A 21,427-nucleotide genomic window follows, 5' to 3' on the forward strand; every position below is an offset into this window, starting at 1 on the left:
CGTTGGGCGCCATTCACATGGGCAGCCAAAGAAAACAGGAAAGCAAGGGTAAATGTTGCAGGAACAACAACACTTAATGTTCATCAGCAGAAACGATCTCCATTCGAACCGCAACTTTGATCAGACTAGTATGGTTTATTTCTGCCTCTATTTGGGTATTGCAACGTAATCGATCGAAGTATCAAAGAAGAAAGCAAGTGAGGATTTCATACAATTTCATCGAGCTTAAGGTACAGGGGCACCTACACTCCACATTTTAGCAGATGTGTACATTGCTCGAGGGCTGAACGGATTATCTCAAGATTTCTTAGCCAGACGGCCTCCTTTTTAGCATCAATTTTCTTCCGATCTCTTTGAATACAAGATATGCTTCCAACTTGCATAACCTCCCTTCATCAACTCCCAGTCGTGCTCAAAGTGAATTATGCTACTCTAAACCATTTGCCATTATACTTTCTACATACTCACCATAGGCCACTGTTCCATTTCCTTTCCGGTCGAACAACTGAAAGGCTGTTTTATAGAGTGCGTCCGGCGTACAAAGTAGTCCTTCAAATGCTTGGAACTCAGCAAATGATATGAGTCCATCTTTGCTTGTGTCTGCAATGCCAGCCAGCAGTTTTACCGATTCCTATACAAAGTGCAGCGAACAATATACAAAGATCAGGGCACTTTGCAACCGGTGATCAACTGATAACATACAAACCTCATTATATTCAGAGTCCGTAAATATTTTCAAATATTTGCGTACAAAGTCATCGCTGGTCATATAGTGCTCTCCATTTTTCTCCACTGATGCATATCGAAGGAAAACTTGTTTTAGCTTCTCGGAAGTCGCCCGTTTCAGTTGTGATGGACCCTGAAAGCAATAACAAGAGTTTCCATTAGCATTACGCAATGATGCCCTAGATTTGTTGAAATACACAAAACGAGAGCTTGTCAATAGTCTTACTTTGAGTGGAGACATTTTACCACGCCGCGCTCTAAGCGAATCGAGTGATAGTGATGGTGGGGAACTACGTGAAAATGAGTACGTGCTCCACGCCAAAATACAACAGGGTCGAATATAGACACTAACGTGAAGTAGTAGGAACCCAACAACCTTATCTGCTTACTTGCGACTTTTGGCATCTATCGCGCCGGCGAAAACTCACGTAATCAGAACTGGGGACTTGACAGACAGCGAGAGAACCAACGCGGTACACAGGCAAAGTTAAGAGAAGCTTTCGCGGCGATAAGAAGTTATTTGCTGCTACAGCAGCTGATCGATCAAAGCAAGTTACTTAACCCTTTGCATGAGCTTCATTGTAATTAGTCTAAAGCAACATGAGTCAGAATGAGGCGGTCGCTGATAGAATGGTCGCTGGTAACATGCGGTAAATAACCAGTTTTTTTCTGGCTCACGTTTGAGCTATGATGGGTAAACAGATGCTCTGGGTGGATGAACATGTTAAACACATTCTTTTTTTCAAATATGAGTTTTATATAAGAAAAAACTTTACAGAATACTATCTTGATTTCTAGTCTGCTTTTTCGGTCATGCTATCTTCATTAAGGAGGATATTCTGCGGCAAAATCGGATTAGATTCATCATTACCAATGCGCTGACCTTGATTCACATCGCCCAGTGACACGTGTTAACTATTGGGGGTCAAGGTTAGGCTTACCAATCAGTGTAAATAGAAGCTTCTTGAATATCAATTCGAAGCAAGTACTGCTCGTAAGAAGCATCGGTTTTCGTCTTCTTTTTTTGCCTTGCCCTGCTTAGCAATGGGGTCGATATGTTTCCACAGGATTCGATATGTTTCGCAATTATAAGTTGTTTTTCATCGACTTGGAATATAGCTAGGAAGAGCGAAACTAAACTCTTAGCTACGAATCAACCCAGGCTTATTTAAAATCCGGTTGTTTGTTTGCAAAACAAAACCTTATTAAAATCAATTTTTGTTTATCAGTCTGCCACACGTGCTTTTCTCAGAAACGGCTTTACGAATTTTGGTGAAAAGGTAGGAACTGTGAACGCCCAGACATGTAGTGAGTAACATCTTTCCACGCTGAGATTAAAGGGGGGGGGGGAGTCTTTATATATATGAAAGGCGGTTGTAACATTTTTTTCGCCGAATATACTCATATTGGGTATTAAATGAAAGGTCGGTAGGTTAATTAGTACTTTCCGATGCAGGTCTTAGTTTTGACATTTATTGGAAAGACAGGGAGTGCGAGGAGTCGAAAGTGATGATTTCCTTAACGGACCCGTTCTCAGAAACTACCTAACCGAAAAATCTATGGTGTCCAGGCCTCAAAATACTCTCCATATCGACACCTACTCGAATAAAGTTAATAATAGTATATTATATTTTTTGGGAAATTGAGTAGAAACCCTCCTTAAGTTTATCCTATGGTTATACAAATTAATAGTGATATAGATTATAGTATGAAGCATGCTATCCCCAAGTTTGATTGATCGTACCATTACTAACAAAGTTGCAATAGCTCAAAGTTGTATCTATGGCGTAAATTTACTGCAACCCAAAGTACTAAATATCAATCATCATCATCAACGGCGCAACAACCGGTATCCGGTCTAGGCCTGCCTTAATAAGGAACTCCAGACATCCTGGTTTTGCGCCTAGGTCCACCAATTCGATCTCCCTAAAAGCTATCTGGCGTCCTGGCCTACACCATTGCTCCATCTTAGGCAGGGTCTGCCTCGTCTTCTTTTGCTACCATAGATATTGCCCTTATAGACTTTCCGGGCTGGATTGTCCTCATCCATACGGATTAAGTGACCTGCCCACCGTAACCTATTGAGCCGGATTTAATCCACAACCGGACGGTCATAGATTTCGTCATTGTGTAGGCTACGGACTCGTCCATCCTCATGTAGGGGGCCAAAAATATCAATATTACACTAAAGTGTATGATATACTAAATGCATATATGATACATAGCAGTCTACATATAAATGGGATAGCTCTGGACTCGAAAATACTCATAGAAGAAACAAACCAAACCTTTCACACCTGAGGCGCCGAGCTTCCGGTTTCTCAACTTGTTTAGTATTTTCATTCAAAATTTAAATTCTGTGTTTTGTACCATTTATTTGCTAACCTACTAACTCAATATTTAATGTGGATTTATTCGGTTAATTTGAGTTTCATTTCACTTATCATGAATGAGACAAAATTATATATAATATTCTGCTGGCCCTCAGTTTTGCGTTAACTATCCTGTTTAGGAATACGCTGCAAATATTACAGGGTGAAATTCGTGTACCTTTAGATTTTATGAGCATAGAATCCTGCGATTATCGGCTACAGACTCAGACTCGAGCGCCCAGTCGGATCACGAGAGCTCCTGTGCCAGACGCAGGCACTGGCCCATATGGAACCATGCCGCTAGGCTCGGCATACCCTTTAATTCGCATTGCCGAAGCTGCGGAGAAGGGAGGGGGGGCTCAGACCTACCTACTGACCCTGCTATTGACCGCACTTTAGAGTCTAACTGTACAAAGTGCTTGGTCCCTTGGTCCCAAATTCTGCAACAGTACAACGAAAATAGATTGTCCATTAAAATAAAGTGTATACATTTCGTGTTTCCACAATCGCGTTGCCATTTTATAGACATATGACCGTTACATTGGTACATAATTAGATATAATTTATAATACAGGCCAGGCGGTAGTCGCTTGATGTCGCTTGATGTCACTACGCAATCTTTTAACGCTATCAAAATAGCTTACTGTATATAGCTATGGGGGTATCCAAAGGAAGGCCTCAATTAGTTCTTTTTGAAAAGTGCATAGTTCTGTTGAAGATCCGGGGGAGTTTGACCTGAATGCAGGCAAAATTCTATAGTCCTCTTCAGACAGGTATTGATTTGGAGACCGTAGTCAGAGCACCGGGGTATTGATTTAAAATGAATGCATTCATGAAAGTGGAGGTAAGGGCCGGCCGCAAATAACCAGACCGAGAGCACATCCTCCAGAAATTCTTCTGAAGTATATGTTTTCACAGAACCATTCCAGTTCCCATGGGACCAGATAACGTCCGACGAGGCTTCGTGGCAAGAGATGAGTCTCATGGCAGACTTGGGTCTGATTGCCCTCTGTCAGTACGTAGGAATGGAACCCCCCCATCCTCCTGATATCAACTCTAATGAAAAGGGAGGGGAGGCGGTGCTTAGGAATTATACACTCAAGTCAACAAGCCATTCTTAAGGGGGTCATCTCGTGTGAAGGCCGTTTTTCTGGCCTTTTTTAGAATTTTTTTGTGAAGAACTGGATAAAGATACAAATACAAATTGTTCACCATAGAGTTACTAATATCTTGAGCGTGCATAGTAATTTTTCCAGGTCGATTGCATAGTTGGTTAATACAGAGCAATTTATAAACCCATCTGCAAAAAAGGCGTTTTTCTGCTGCCATGCTGGAGGGCACTGCGATCATTTTAGAGAAAAAAAGTAAACGGCATTTTAACATACAGACTTAACTACAGTCCGCAAACTAGGATTTTTAAAAAATATTAAAAACTAAATTTTCGGTGCCGTGTTTAACTTTTTTTTTGTGAATTTTGGTTTTTTTTAAGGCTTCTTTAATGAATAAAAAAGAAACTACGAATTGGATCGCAATTATCCTAGTTTGCGGACCGTAGAAATATGTTCTGAATACGTCGTGAAATTTCAAAGAATTTCGTTGGATAGATTTTGAGCTATGGTGGCAACAGATTTTTAACATACAGCTTGCGGAAAAAACCCATTTAAAAAGTAAAATGCGATTTTTAGCCAAAAAACCTTAGCTGGCCGTTAATCTGATATACCTAGTTCATAAACCTTAGGTGTCTTGAAAAAGCACATTTATAGCCTTGGTTTCAATTCTTGTCCTTTTAGCGAAGTCAATCGAACAGCATTCGGACTGATAAATACGCAGTTTATTACGGCGACCGACATCAATCTGGCGTGTGACTTATCACGTGTTTAACATTATAATTTCGGAACAAGTTCGAACATCAAAAAATCATTTTGTCCATATATTCTACTCTATATCTAGATACAAATGATGCCAAAAAAAATTCGTTTCCGCGGATCCAAAACACGGGATGACCCCCTTAAAAATTGGCGGCCCGATGGTTGAGGGGTAAAACTTCAGCCTTTAAATGTCGTTGCTCAGGGTCCTAGTCGTCTAAGATGTCTATGCTTAATTTGTATTTATTTCGCTGCTCTGAGCTAAGGTGTGATAATAACGATGCTCAAGTATAGTCTCATTGAAAATGGAGGTAAGAAAGCAATAGCCACGGAGACATGTAGATGTCCTATCTTTCACTGACGAGTGAAAAGGAGACCCAAAGGAATCGAGGCCTAAAAATGTTTTCATAATAGTATATAACTATATTTTGTAAATTAGCTGGAAAACCCCTCTAACTACAAAATTGTTGAGTAATGTAGACCAAAATATAATGGATACCATTAAGACATCGCATGTAGAAATATTAGTCCGGTATTAGTTGTTTCCAAAAAAAAAGGTGTAACCAAGATCTTACAAATAAGGGTTTCCCAAATTTGTTTAAATTTTGTCTGTTATTTATACGATGTAGACTCTCATGTCTTCTTTTTTAAACATACGAAATATAAAACTATTTCCATAAGTACAATTTCCAGTTAATACCCCGTATATTTAGCTGGCACGAACATGCTACACGCCCTTTCACATACCTCCTCGATCTCAACGTATTTCTATTCTCTCTGACTCTCATAATAATAATTTCAACCCTTCCCGGATAAATTGCCTATGACAGAAAGGCATGCAGGTAAACAAATAAGCAAACAGATAAGTAATTTTGTATGAAGCATTGTGAGAATGATATACTTCAGATTAAGATAGGTTGTGTTAATCTGCGAGATACATAGAAAGCAATCTAGAGGGCTATTGCAAAAAGTGCATCTTCCTTTCCCAAAAAGGAATGAAGGCATTTTTCTTTAACTTACTAAATAAGTTTTTATCTCATCGCTCCAAATAACCTTATATTAGGTGAGGAATGCATGTATTAATATTTTTTAACAGTAGACAGACTCATTAAGACTGTTCTATTTATAGCCAAACAATTGTCAAAATTTCAGCAAATATACAGACGTATATTACGGGGTTAATATTATTACCCACGCGGCATTTCTGAATTTCTCGTAAAATACGTATTCCATTCATACTTATCATGTGATGTTCACATGCATTCAGTAGGCATTCGCTCAAGAAATCTAGCCAAAGATTCTTCTATGGGCAAGTTTCCGGTTGAAACCTTACATAAACCGCGTCTGGCCCAAAGCAAGACCGCCAAATTCTTATCACCAGTTTATGTCCCAGCTGGCTGGCCACTTTCTCCTTTCTTTTAGACATCACAGATTACACAAGCTCCGTAGATCTGAATCACTTTATCATATAAGTTATGCATACAAAGATACGTCTTGACCTACGCATGTGTCATCTGTATGGCGTTATTTTTAGTTTTCTTTGGATTTATTGAAAAACTAATTCTGAAGGTCGTTCACGTAAACTTACGTCTGCATATTTACATAGCGGGTTGAGCTAAGAGAGCTTTTGCACGTCACAATTATGGAGTTTAGCGGGCTTTGGATTTAATGCATTTTCAGGGGAGATTCATGTATTTATTTGTAATCGACCCTATATACATTGATAAAATTATCTACGAGATTACAATGCAGGCAATATTCACTTCTTGTTTAATGGGACCAATGGAAGGGTGCACACGTCACAATCCCGTTTGTGTATGCGTGAAAATCCATTTAAGATTATTACAAAAACAAGTTTTGATAAGAACTCGGCCTTAAGGTTAATCATGTCTATATATTGATCAGTACTGATATGAACATATTTGCATCTAATTAAATTGAGTGCTTCATGTCGAAACTGAAAGCGTCAGCAAAGATAATCTCAAGGAAGCAAGGAGGAAATTGTATTTTTGAAGGTCATTGCGAAGCAGATAATTATGCCCTAAAATTTTCGGCAGTTCATACTTTTAAACACTTTTTCAATAATATTGGTATATTATGGAAGGTTTCATTGAAGGTATTCAGGAGGCTTACAGCAGAGATTCCTGCCTGATCAAGTCTTCTCAAACCTGAGGAGAGAGGGTGACAAGGGGCGATTCTCCCCGGCATGGAAGTTTTTCACAAGAGCCCGGAATAGAAATTTGAATGGAATAAAGAGATAATAGCGGGCAGTATAATTGGCACACCGGATTTTCCGTATACTTCTCGCCGTAGCTATGAAGTAAGCAAACTTTTTTCATAGTAATTTCTGTTAAATTCATCCAATTTGTTGAAGTTGGAGGTTTTTTAGACTCGAAGTGTGAAGATGATCCCTTTTAGAAAAGCTTTGATCAATCTGCCTACGTAAATCTTTCCGAAATTCCAGATAAACATTCTTTTACAAATTGGTAATCCTTACACTAGAAGGAACCACCTTGCGATTTGTAAATTGTTTGTGGAACTTTCTAGCTGTACTACCCTATTACCCTGATATGGCTTGAGACCTTTCAGCTAAAGCGGAAGCATCCGCATCTGCCATACTGCATTGAGTATGCTGAGCAGGGATGAAAAAAATCCAACTTTAGCATCAGGCTGGATAAAGGGGGGGAGAGGTGAGGAACCCCTGTCTTTCCTTCTTCTCTTTCTTCCCTCTTCTTTATCATGCCGAAGAAAGGAGACAATAGGAATCTTAACCGGGTGATCAGAGTAGTCTAACGTCTCGAAAAACTTATTCTTGACTCGGTATGCACGTTCATCTTGTGTAAGGAATTTCTTATTCCCGTTTTCCCATTCGTATATACTTCCGATTCAAAACATTCTTTGATATACATAATTTTTTCCAAACTCCAACTCTACCGTTCATTTGAGTTCAATTTATATAATTATGCCATCATCCACGTCCTAGAGTGCAATAAATTCACATGAAATACATAATTTTGACCTTCTATAACTTTGTTAACAATGGCTGCATTTGTTTCAAACTTTCCAAAATTATGCATTATGTTACTTATAACTATAACAAATTTTGTACTTCTTAAGAGGGTCATCCCGTGTGAAGGCCGTTTTTTATAATTTTTTTGTGAAGAACTGGTTAAAGATACAAACACGCCTTTATTTATTAACATTTTGAGCATGGGTAAGAATTTTTCCAGCCCAATAGCATAGCTCATTATTGAAATACAGAGCAATTTATACACCCATCTCAAAAAAAAGTTTTTTTCCGCTGCCACGCTAAAGAGCACTGCGATCATCTTAAAGAAAAAAAGTAAACGGCATTTTAACGTCCAGACTTAACTACAGTTCGCAAACTAGACTTATTAAAAAATATTAAAAGCTAACTTCTTGGTGCCTTGTTCGATATACAAATTGATCAACGCCCATTAATACAGATAGAAAGAGTGCGAGTCGTCGTCAGAATGACTCAGATTCAGTAACTTGGTTTTGTTGGTGTTGATGTTCAGTCCAGTGCTTCTTGCCTCTCTTTGTAAATCCAAAGTCATTAGGCCAAGGTCCATGACCCGGTGAGAGAGCAAACAGTTGTCATTACCTTATTCGAAGGGTTTGAGGAAAAATGTCGCAGTCCATTAAACTTCTCTACGCTCTACTGCCTCCGAACAAGACCAGCTATAGATAGAGAAATAATATCAGTGACAGGATGCAACCTTGCCGAGCTCCGCTTTTGATCTCAAATTCTCCTGGGACTTTACCTCGCTGCAACGCGTGACACTTTCCGCCATCATATATCGTTCTGATATTAGTTATTAGTTTCTCTAGAAAGTCCCTCCTGTGTAGAGCACTTCCTGTTTACGCTGTGGAAACCCTTCTCAAAATCAATGAAGTACAGGTGCAGCGAGAATCTAAATTCCGCGTACTGTTCCAAAATGCTCCGCAAAGTGTTGATGTGGTCAATACAGGAGGATTATGTGCGGGAACCAGCCTGCTCTCTGTCCATCAACTTTTCGCAGTGTTTTTCGATGAACTCCAGGATTATTTTAGTTATTTCTTTACAAATGCAAGAGACACGCAGATACTACTCTAATTGCCACACGCAAAGCGGGTCCCCTTCTTTGGGATTTTGACGATAATCGCCCTCCTTCCACTCTCTGCGAAAGGGCTCGGATATTCAGAATTTCCGTACCAGTGGAAGTACTGAATCTGCAGAGACTACAGGTGCCCCGTTAAATAACTATGCAGGGAGACCGCCAAACCCAGCAGCTTTTCTATCCCTTTTGAATGCATTGATGGCCAAAATGATTTCTTTTCTGTTTGGAGAAACAATTCGTATCTTGCATGTTAAGTGTTCTTCCATCTCTTCGGCTGCTCATCATTGCGACCAATAACGTTCTTCACAGAGCTATCGAAAGTTTTGTAACCACTTGCAAGCTCTTTCCTGATGCGGTATACATTTCTGAAATAATTGCATCTTCCGCTTCCCTGACCAGCGCAATAAAATGTGTTATTGCCATGGTGCACACTATGCTAAACTTCTTGGGATTTTGCACGGTATCGGAGTTCGAGCGCGTTATACCCACTATTATTCACAGTGGTCATTAGAACCTTCAACTCCTTCGATCCGTTTCCGTGATTCCGTGGCCGACCATCTGTGTAGCACCCGAGGAAAAACATTTTTGATGGCAGTTCATCGATATGTTCAGGTGGATAAAGTTTCGCCGCAACATTTCCCGAACATACTTGCCTGCTATGAATCCTAGACTGAGACATGCCAAGTTTGAAAGTTCATTTCCTTTAAAGTCTTCTAATTAGAACCTGTAGGGGTAGATTATCACATTGATGAGCTCCATTTATCTCATCAACTTTCTCTACATGTTTACCGCCGAGATAGTACTGCATTAACTGTTATCATTATACAGCGCTTTTTCAAGACTTCACTGACTTGAACCAGGAGTTTAAGTATGATACCACTCGGTTGGGATTGCTTTGGTTTCATGCTTTATAACACTGTATACATAGTTATAATCTGATCCCCACGAAATGCTCAACATGTAACTAGCACCGCTTTTGTTAGAATCCTCCAAACCGGTTTGTAGGGAGAAAATTCCGCCCCCATTGCGAAAATTGTAAGCTATCCCTCCTGAAACTAAACTACCAACAAAATTCTGTTACTTTATCTTAGTCTATGATTCACTGATGAAGAGGACAACTAGCCCTCGAAATATCGATATTTGAAGAATAAAGAATATATTTTCGGCTGCATCGAAAATATTATTCCAATCATGATTATTTTTTTTAGATTTATCGGTTGGGCGATATGGGAGAATGAGTCCCTAATATCCCTAATGATGTCGAAACGGAAACCTTCCTCAAAAAATCAAAACTTTTCGTTTGATATCCAAAAAATTTACACCCGATTTTGAACAGTAGGGACTCCTCCTTAAGCTCAACATAGTGTCAATGGTTTGTGCTTCATAGCTCCAGCCTAACTTCGAAATTGATAGTAAGAAAGTACCCCCGTTTCTGGAAAGTGTGTGACTTACAACCAGTTATTCATACAGACAGACGCACACATGGTCGGATCTAGATTATCTTTTCTATGCTTCAGGTCACTGGGGATAGTTCGACTGTATGGCAAATATCTTTCAGTGAAAAATTGCTGACAGCAGCGTCTCGAATCAAATGACTCCCACATTCTCCCTGCCTTCACCCTGTACATAACTTCTTATCACGTGAAGTCGTGTCAGATAATCCGTGAAACCTGTGATCCTTGTCTCTGTCTCAAAGGCACCAGCAAACATAATTTCAAACTATTATACATTATCGCGTATGAGATCCAGGGGTAGTAGAGAAAAGATGGTATTTTTCTGGGATGGTGTTTAGAATTTGAAGATTTGTGTGAAGCGGATAATTAAGCACCCTGTCAATATGCATATAAAAAACTATACATATCGCGAATGTTTAATGCTATAAACAAATAATAATACAAATATTATTCACTTCTTAAAACTCTTACTCGATCTAATTCACAATATTTTTTGATCGTATCCTTCAACACATTTTCCATTTCTTGTTAAGGAATTGTCGCACTTCCAAATTCTCTGTTTTTCTGTGAATGACTGCAACATGGAGGATTTGAATGGAGTAATCCCAAAATAAATTTAAAAACGGAACCAATTAGTATAAACTTAAAATTTAGAGGGGACTATAGGTGTCCATAGATGAAAAGTAGAAAAGTAAAAAGATTTGACACTTAATTCATTGGTATCTCAACTATGGTTGTGAAATTTAGAATGTTTGGCAAATATCGTAAATTGGGATGTTGAATAGTTGATATGGCCAGGGTGAGGTTTCCAGCATGAGATTTATGTATATGGGTTCGGAAAAAAAACAAAAACGGGACGATCGAAAGGCCTACACCTGGAAACTCCTTGCTTATGCAGTTCACCATACCGAAATACTTGCAATCTGGGGTAGTTTCTACTACTCTCGGTAATGCAGTGGTGGAATTTCTTTCGTCATGCATTATGCTGCACTTTTCGCTTCGGTTATGAAGCTCCAGTTCGTTGTGCTCACGCCCGCTTGCAGCTCCCATCTTTTCGTAGTCAGCCAAGTCTTGGAACATTCTTCTAGGACATGGCCGTCAACTTCACACACACCAGAGATAAAGGCACATTCTCGGGCGGTTTGTTTCAAGGTTGTGTCCAATATTCTGTGGCGGGACACAGCTTTGAAAAACTGTTAAAAAATTATGGCACCTATATTATTTCCACCTTAAATTAATGACATTATAGATGAAATTAACGATTTTCCAAATCGAATTCACGACTTTCCAAATGAAATTAACATTTTAAAAAAACAAATTCACGATTTTCCAAATGAAATTAACATTTTTGCAAATCAAATTTCAAGCTACCAAAATGAAATTAACATTTGATGTAAAATCACCTGCAGCTCGCTGAGCAGATTCCTAGACTTTTGAAAATACCTTCTCAATTAGATTCATCACGTGGGAGTACGGAGGAAAAAACGTCAAATTTAATCCTGCACGTTGTAATGTCTCCTTGATTTCGTTGCTTTTATGAATCTGGGCAGTCAAAATATTCGTGTGAAAAACTTCGCTCACCATGACTGAAATCACGGTTACAATTCTCCTTCGAATTGCTGGAATTATAATTGGTGCCCTAGTATTTCGTCATAATCTGGCGTCCTTTCAACAAACATGAAGTTAATTTTCTCTCATCTAAGAAAATGATTATTGGCGGTTAAACTGAACTGGAAAATTTCATTTGGAAAGACGTTAAATTGAATTGAAAAAAAAATAATTTCATTTGGAAAGCGGTGAATTTAATTTGGGAAACTGTTAATTTCATCTCGAATGTCCTTAATTTTTACCTCAAATAAATGCTATATATGACATCTAGGCTTCAAAATACACTCCAAATAGATATCTCCTCAAAGTTACAAATAGGAAGTGTTATGCAATTCAAGTAAATGACAGGGCGTGTACAGGTTATTTTAAAACTGCTGAACAAGCTGTATGCCAGACGATTTCTTATGAAATTGTAAGCAAAAAGTATTAAGTAATTTTTTTCAATTCCTTCTATGCTACAGGCTTTTACAACACTCCAATCATAATAACTCAAAAAATAGAAAATTGAAATAAACGTCGAATGCTAGTTAAAACTTCCATATAAAATATCAAAGTTTAACTGTAAAAAGAAAGTTAATTTTGTAGAAGTAATAATTCTCCAAATGGAAAAATTATGCTTCTCTTCCTTGATTGTGTATTATTGTATTAAATTTCTTATGGAAAACGAATTTCGACATTCCTTTAGAACATCAGGAAAGCGAAGGACAGACTTCAAGCTTTGCAGCCCGCCATGTTGGACTCTCTTAAAAAAAGGATAAAACTTTTACGAACTCCAGAGTTGAGTCTAAAAACTCTCTTGGAATCACACCATCCTAGAGAATAGATGACAGGCGCATCGCAATCTATAGCGATAGTCAAATTGTATTTAGGATGTTGAGCAGTCCTTTAATCAGATCAAAAATCATTCAGGAATGTAGACACCGATTAAACTCTATTTCTAAATTCAATACAGTGGAACTACTCTGGGTTTTTGATTATTATAAGTATAAGGTGTATAAGTGTATAAGGAAATGAAATCTCGGATACCTTAGCAAAAAGGGTTAATTTTTTTTGCTTGTCCGAACGGGAGTGACAGTAGCATTGGCTAGTGCTGCTATCAAAACCTGGGAATAAGTTTCTTATAATGACAGGTGGCAGAGCCTTAATGGTGCTAGATACACCAAATTTTTCCTGCCAGAACTAAACAAACATACTGCAATGTTTATCTTGTCACAAAGCTCGAATACTTGCAAAAGTATCGTGGGCATTCTGACTGGAGAACTCTCAGCGGAAACTGAAATTCTCTCGACGCTCAAAATAGAGAAACTTTAAGAAAATTGGATCAATTATGGAATTTTCGGGGTGGGGTGCATAATTTTTACCTGGGCCCTGGTTTTCCCGCCCTACGACCCTGCTAATAATTGAACAAGTCTACCTAATGAGATGGAAATCGACAACCTCTACCAGTTGAATAGTCCAGAGGATTATCTATCGAATTGAGTGTAGTCATTCGATTAAAATATTTGCAAAAGAATTGATTATAATATTTGAAAAAGATCAGTTACTAGTAGCCAAGCTAATGAGTATGGAAATATAGCAACATATAATAGCCATCGGGTGGAACATGTTCTCTTAGTAGGAACAATGGATCCTAACCGAAATATTGTTTGTAGATTTCCGAAGAGCCCCCTGCATGGTACTAACAGAAGGATAAAATGCAAATGTTTCGAAATGTAAGGTTGAACCACCATCTGAATACTATATTACTAAAAACCGACAATAATGGCTTAATTAGATAATTTGCGTGCTGCCCCTCTCTTAGCCCTTTACATCAACTGCAGGTCAAGATTAATATTTCACTATCTGACAGCTATAAGATATCTTACATTAAAGATAATTTACAGGATTAATTGAATCGCACCCTTATCTGACACTCAAATTCCCAGATTTTTAAAAATTAAAAAAGTTTTCATGAGTATACCACGCACTCTGAGTATGAGCATAAATAACAATAAACAATGCAACCAAACAATCTAGATAAGATTAATTCATGAACTTTATTCAAATGCGTGGCGTATGCTCCTATAGTAAATCGGAGATATAAACTTGCGTAATAATAGATAATTTTATATATTTCACACATATCTAAGAATTTTCACACGATATCGCCGTTTGAAATACTCAAACCGCAAGCGTTAGACCACGGAAAAAAATGTTTGGATTAGAGCCAAAGTAAAAACAGAAAGTCATTTTTAGAGTTCTTAGCGACGGAGGTGATGGATATTTTCAAAATTCGTAATTAATTAGCGATTTTCACCGAATGTCACGAATATTCTATTTCCCTTACTTTTAAAAAATCAAACAAAAAAATAAAAAAATAGGACAATTTATGGTATTGATTTCGATAATTAAAACTGCATTGCACTCACAAATGGAAACCTTTCCATAACTGAAGTTAAAAAAACTGCATTCTCCATTTTCGCAAATGAACTACTTCTTCTTCTTCTGAATTATTAGTGGAGGAAACAAACGCACTGTACACATGTAATGAATATGAATTACTAAGAAAGCTGAGAAATTTTCCACATATTAAATTATTCTAATAATAATCTCAAAATTTTGAATCAATTTTTTATTACCTATTATTTAATGTGTATATTTTTTAGGGTCAATGATTTGAATAGCATGCTCTCAAAACAAATAAATATAAGTCGAGCGTAGATTCTGAACATGGGAGGTTTCGCAGGGTTCTCTTGTAGTGACTACACGCTCTATTCATGAATCCTGGAATACCTCTTGTATAGTAATACATATGTGTACCTAGAAGTTGCCTATTTATTTCAAGGCAAAATATTTGGAAAGGCTTATTTTTGGAAAATCTTCATTACAATCTTAACTAATCAAACATCTAAATATTACTCAAAGATTCTCACTTCACAAAAATTTAATCGTGGTGATTTGAAAATAAGAATCTACTGTAATCTTAGTAGAAAGTCCAGAATTGTAAAACCCTCAAATAAGTCAAACACTTTTACCCGTTGTTATCAAATACAGGTCAAAAGTCATATAAGCGTACGTTTTTAGAGTTCCGGATATATCTGGATTGCTGCCCGCAGATTTTTTTATTAGTTTTTTTGTGTACAATTTTTTCAAGTCATATTTCTTTTTTATTTGATAGCGTGTGCTATTTAGTTGAATTTTAATTATTTACAGTCATCTTCAGATAATGGTAAAGTAATGATGTCACCTGATTTATACTTATGCTTTCCGCTTTATAATAGCAGCAATAAAATAAAAACACTGAATGCCTTCGGATGTTTGAAGTATATCGGAAATAATATTCGATAATGTGACGTGAAAGAATAGATAGTAACCAAATAACTGATCGGAAAGTGAGTTATTGCTGATTCTAATGAATAAGCACGTATATATATTTATTATCTATGGATGTATGAAACTGCTAAAACAAAATGTTCTCCATTGAGCATGTAAATAATATATAACACAGCTTCAACCTACTGCAACTTTGTCAATTACAGTAGTATTTGCACAAAACTTTCCAGTATCATTTGCTATCCTATGGTTGGGGTTTTCTAATAAATCATAATTTGAGAAAATATTTTCACACCCAGAATATTTATCTCTGAATTTTAAACCTGGAATTTTTATAAGTGCACCAGTTGATTTTTTTCTAGGTTTTGGGCTAGGTGCATTCTGATTATGTGTATTGATTCGTTTAAAGTTTGTGAATTTTCATCTTTCACGCCCCCATTTCCCATTCAATGTCGAAACAGACCTTTTACACAGTCTTTGATATCGAGTAAGGTAATATTTGAAAAAAGAAATTTATCATCCTCTTTTACATATCTGCGGACCAAAGTTTGAATTTTGAATTGCCGAATTGATTGAGCGTCAGCATCTCGACCCCATTGCCACGGGAATCAAATCCAGATTCCCCATGGGTGCTTGTCCTGGTCATAGATTGCTACTCCGGTAATGATGAAACTAAAGCATCGTCTCATTGAAAATTGAAGAAGGACAATATTAGCAAGAGGCTGGGTGGATACCCTAATAATAACATTTTATAGTTTCGTCGATATGTTCTATCATCTGTATTGCAGAGACCTGGTTTTTTGATAAAATATTAAACTCCGAGTTTTCCGTATAATATTCCATTTTTCAGAGACCGGCACATACATAAGTTCACTAGCGATTGAATCCCGATCACAATTAAACCTACACTATTTGTGGAACCCATATTCAACTTCATTGGCCATACTTATGATTACGTTGCCTTACATGGTCCGTTCATTGTTTCTTGTGTGTACCTGCCAAGTATTTGCCCCTGTCATCACTATGGAGAATTGTTCTATAATGTCCTGAGCATGTTATTCCCTTTCTAGCGCTGCGGTGGTTCTAACATACCCATGCTCAACTAACCAAATCGCCCTTGCTTTCCAATCTCTTCCAATAACCTCTCCTAATCTCTCTTACTACTCTCTCCTTTTATGTATATTTGTTCTGCCCTGCAATTCAATACCACTAACAACGCCATGAACTTTCACTTTGAATCTCTTCCTTTCCAACCTAACTCAATGTTATCTCTCCATATTTCCTTATTTCTTTTAATGGTTTCTCATCTCGTTCCTTCTCTTCTTCCTTTGGGGTTCCCCCCAGCTCTATGCTAAGCCATATTATTTTCTAATAACGATCCTCCGTCTTTTCTTACCGCTGTATTTAATTTACTTTAAATTATTTCCTTTATCCTTTCTTGTAAACCAATTTAGACCCTCAGTGAGCTGGTGCTCGGTGAACCAATACCAGTAATGCCACTCGATGTGTTACTCGCTCAAATATTCCCCTACATCCTTTCCTTCATCCTATCTAAGTTATTTACAAGATATAGCTGTAACCTTCGATATCAAGCTTTGTTTCAATTCATCCTTCGTCGACACTGTCAATTGCGTTCTCATATCACTCGAATATTATTTACCGTATTGCTTTCCATACCATACCTTAACTTTAAAACTTTTCCATACCATACGTTAACTTTAACCTTCGTAGAGCTCGATAACTACTCTCACTCCCTACCACGAGGTTATGACCGTCCTAGAACGCCCTATAACTTGCTATGACTCCTTTTTTCTAAACTAAGAGTTTTAGCCGAAGAATAAGTTATTAACAGTCTTCTTCCTTCAATGTAGATGTAATTAGAAATATTATCCGCTGTGTTTTGTTGTCAAATAAATAAGGGTTTGTAAAATGTTTTATCAACAGATTCAGCCGTTTTTGATAAAAGTGCATGTGCAAACAGAATCCAGCAAATTTTGCTGAGAGGGCGCTGGCTGATGGTCACTCTCGCCCGCGTTGCCATGTCTAGGTTCTTTGTGTTGGCTCATCGCTAGTGGCTTAACACTTACACAGCGTAAAGTATGATGATAACGAAACTCAGGCACAGCCTCCTTAATAAAACAACACTATGAAAGAGGAGGCCCTATTATATTCCACAAGGGAGCGAACAGAACTCTGTTAACAATAATAGGAAATATGGCCCCATTTTAGGATGAACTTTAGAGGACTTTCCAGTAAAATTACAACATTTTCCGAGAATGGGTCCTGTTTTTGAATCTTTAACCCCATAAACGGACGGGCAGACAGTAAACTGTTGTTTGTTTTAGACAAGTGTGGTTGCAAATTGTCTTGCGTTGGTCGAAGAGATAGGCAGTAAGCTTAATGTTTCATATGGAGCCGCTCAGAATATATTAGTACTTTAGAAACGTTGTGCAACAATATTTTTTCCAAGAAACCTGAGAATCAGACAAAAACGTGATCCAGGGACAATGACTAATTATTGAAGTCGATGTCTACAACTCACTTCGGGCATTGGTCTTTAGGATGTCCTTCTTTCAAACGTCTCGATACATGGAGCCTCCTTCAATTTCGAAATCTGGGCAGTGACACGCTGTCTCTTCAACGGGAAGCATTTTCGAGGTTTTCTCGATAGTCTTCTTCTTCTTTTAGATATCTCGTCTATACGTTAAACGTGGCCAGCTCATTAACAGTTTAGAGGTTTGATTGTAAAATAAAAATCTATACATTCGGTTATATTCGGAGAAAAAAATTTACATCCCTTATTTGCTTGTTTGGACGGCCCTCTCTTAAACTTTAGACAAAATCATGTCATTCACTATATTCGTGGGATTTCACAGTCTGCATTTGCCTACGAAATTTTAGGTGTGGCCACTTCCAAAAGAAGTGTTTGGTCACACAAACAGATACAAATGCCCGAAATTTAGCAAGGTGTTAACTCCAATCAAAAAACGAAATTTGTTTAACTAAACCTCAATCATTGCAGGGTCGCTCAGGATTTGATTGTGCAAATCACTTACGAATTTCAAATGGAAATTGTCTTTGAAAGTGATCTCTTGTATGGGTAAAAGTAAGCAATGTATTCACGTATATCAGTAATGCCCCACCAAGCTTCTCATGGCCTGAATTTGAAGATTTACTAGACAAACTTTTTTGTTGAGGATGCGGGAAGTTCTGAGTCCGCATCCAATTTATGATGGATCGGATCGATGATCGATGCGTACCAGGAATCCCTGCATCCCAAAAAAAAATTCATTTTGGCCTATTTTAGATCTGAACATACAGCGGATTTGACTTCAACATAATTCGGACTCATGTTTCGATTTTATTAAAATGGAGGGATTACCACCTGTTGCCACTTTCGGTCTGATGAGTTGCCTCTGCCCTGGACGAAACCGTCAGTCAACTTTTTTAGACACCCTTGTCCTCGACGTAAGGGATAGAAGTTCAAAAGTGGGGAAGCGGAGACACAAATTCAGTTTATTTAAAGCCATCGCCCAAACAAACCAAAGCCCTTATAAATACCCATCGCTACGAGGGTCTGCCTCAATTGTAGATCTAACTTTTGCCAGCCGCCTGCGGTGCATAATAAGTCCTGACAAGTTACCGAGAAGCTCACCTACAATGACCACCAGGAAATCACTTCTGAAATATGGAGGGAGAGTCGGGACACGAAACTCGCACTTTCAAGGCCAAAATGAAACGGTTAGTCTGCAAAAGCAATGGATGAGCAAAAATTAATGGAGGTATGGTTAGACCAGCATAATAAGGCAAGCATCTCCACGAATAGAGCTCTCCACGCAAAGCAATGCCAATCGCTAAAGCATGAGACGCCTACATGCCAAAAGGATACACATTCCCTAACAAAAGAACCAAACTACCGGTAGACAAGTAAATGGCCTACCTTCAATCGACTCAATCGAGAACCAGACGGGTAGCTTACAGAGCAGTAGACAGGAACGACCATGACCAAAAAAGAATACTCCTACAAGGAAGCCCTCAGTAACCTTAAGCTGATTCTGCAGTGAAGCAAGAGAAAATGCTTTAAGAAACTGTGCTCAGAGGTGAACGAAACCCCCGGGGGAGCGCTTAGAGAATCGTTATGAGACGACTCAGGGGTCATATAACTTCACACAGCATGTGACCTGTCCTCTTTTCGAAAACCAACCAGGGCTTCTTCCTCCAAGTATAGGACGACACTGGGGACCTCTGAAATCCTCAGGATACGTTGGAAATTGCCTCAGTCACCAGAGAGAGGCTGCCGAAAATTTGTGATTACCGATTGTTACAATAGAGGTGTGCTACCTATCACCCACCCCCTTTTTTCTAGAAGTCCACTTTGACCCCAAAAAACAAATACAAATAATTATCAAATTCGTTAATTAACATTTTTATATCTTAATACCTACGTTTTTTTATTGCCAAAAAAAGGTTCAAATATCGGGCGTCTTATACGAAAACCGCTGATGTAATTCATGCAAAGGATAGTGCCAGAAAATATTGCGTGGTGATGACCCTAGACGGGAGGAATTCATTCAATTCGTCAGTTGGAGCCTGGTGACGATTGCTTTGGATGGAGGCTTTTGTATGACACCGATGATGGACCCAAGGAGTACGTTGTCTCCGCGAATGTCATATTAATAATCTGGTTTCTGAAAAGCCCACAGTAGACAACGTAGCACTGGTTGTCGCCGCAAAGTATCTCGAACATGCCGAGTTGTACTCAAGCTCAGTGCTGTTAAAGCTTGGTTTGAGAAATCTGGATTGACACCTGCATGGAAAAGAAGGAAGCGGTCCTCATCACAAAGCGCTGCAAGCGAAATTGCCCTGTTATTAGAATTAGGGGTCATATATATATAATCACTTAAAAGCCGGCCAACAAAAACTTGGCAGTGTTGATATATGCAAAACTCAATTTCAAGCAACGTGTGGAATATATTTTCAAGAAAGCATCCACCACGAGTATGGCTCTAACAAAAATGATGCTGAATATAGGTGGGCCGCGGTTTACCTTTAGGCTGGTTATAGTCAGTTTTTTTGCGAACTCTTGGCCGCGTTCGAGAAAAGAATACTCCGAATAATTTTTGGCCCCCTACATGAGGATGGATGATTCCGTAGCTATGAGCGATACCATGACCGTCCGGTTGTGGATAAAATCCGGCTCAATAGGTTACGGTGGGCGGGTCACTTAATCCGTATGGATGAGGATGATCCCACCCGGAAAGTCTATAAGGGCAATATCTATGGTAGAACAAGAAGACAAGGCAGACCCTGCCTAATATGGAGCGATGGCGTAGGTGAGAACGTCAGACAGCCGAGGTCCACCAATTCGATATCCCTAGAATTGGTGGACCTCGGCGCAAAACCGGGATGTCTGGAGTTCCTTATTAAGGCAGGCCTAGACCGCTATACCGGTTGTTGCGCCGTTGTTGATGATGATAGTCAAGTCAGTTTGGTTTGCCGGCTTTAGTAGGTAAAAATTGGTGATAGTACCATAAATTAAGTTTTTTTTTTTGTTGGAGGACTACGGAGACGAGCGAGCATTCAGTGGTGGTTCAATTACGTATCAATCCATCTCAGGGAATTTGTAAGATCAAGATCTCTAACTTCAATATAATAGCAATATTAGAAAAAGTGTGTTACACCGGGTAGCATTATCTAACATACGCTGTTAACACACTTAGTTTTTCTTCGCATGGAATTTATCCAAAAGTTTTTTTGCCGCTTACAAAACACATGCTCATCCATTTATGCAATAATAGAGAACCCGTTCTGTTTGTGAAAAAAAATGTTGGCTCTATTCCTTAGCATCACATAACGAGCGTACTTAAGAATGTGTAGTGTAGGTTTACATTTAGATTCTAAAGCAGCCTTCCAAGATATGGAAAGATTGTTTAGTGTATTTTTCAAGCTGCAATGTAATAACTTTTTTA

At 38.3% G+C, this 21,427-nt stretch overlaps 1 protein-coding gene across 5 annotated transcripts in view; it reads right to left on the reverse strand.

The window, feature by feature from the left end:
- Nucleotides 1-21,427, reverse strand: part of LOC119656812 (calcium-binding mitochondrial carrier protein Aralar1) — a 50,936-nt gene that overhangs the window by 14,485 nt on the left and 15,024 nt on the right. For 2 of the 5 annotated variants that reach the window (XM_038063433.1, XM_038063434.1), the window contains exons 2-3: nucleotides 707-859; nucleotides 469-631 (exon numbers count right to left, since the gene is read on the reverse strand). In XM_038063433.1, coding sequence (XP_037919361.1) covers nucleotides 469-631; nucleotides 707-859 — 316 coding nt within the window. Of the gene's footprint in view, nucleotides 1-468; nucleotides 632-706; nucleotides 860-952; nucleotides 1,207-11,009; nucleotides 11,229-21,427 lie in introns of those variants that run through there. The other 3 variants (XM_038063432.1, XM_038063435.1, XM_038063436.1) reach the window with 3 other exon arrangements.

This window comes from Hermetia illucens, chromosome 5 (assembly GCF_905115235.1).
Source record: "Hermetia illucens chromosome 5, iHerIll2.2.curated.20191125, whole genome shotgun sequence".
NCBI classification, from domain to species: Eukaryota; Metazoa; Arthropoda; class Insecta; order Diptera; family Stratiomyidae; genus Hermetia; species Hermetia illucens.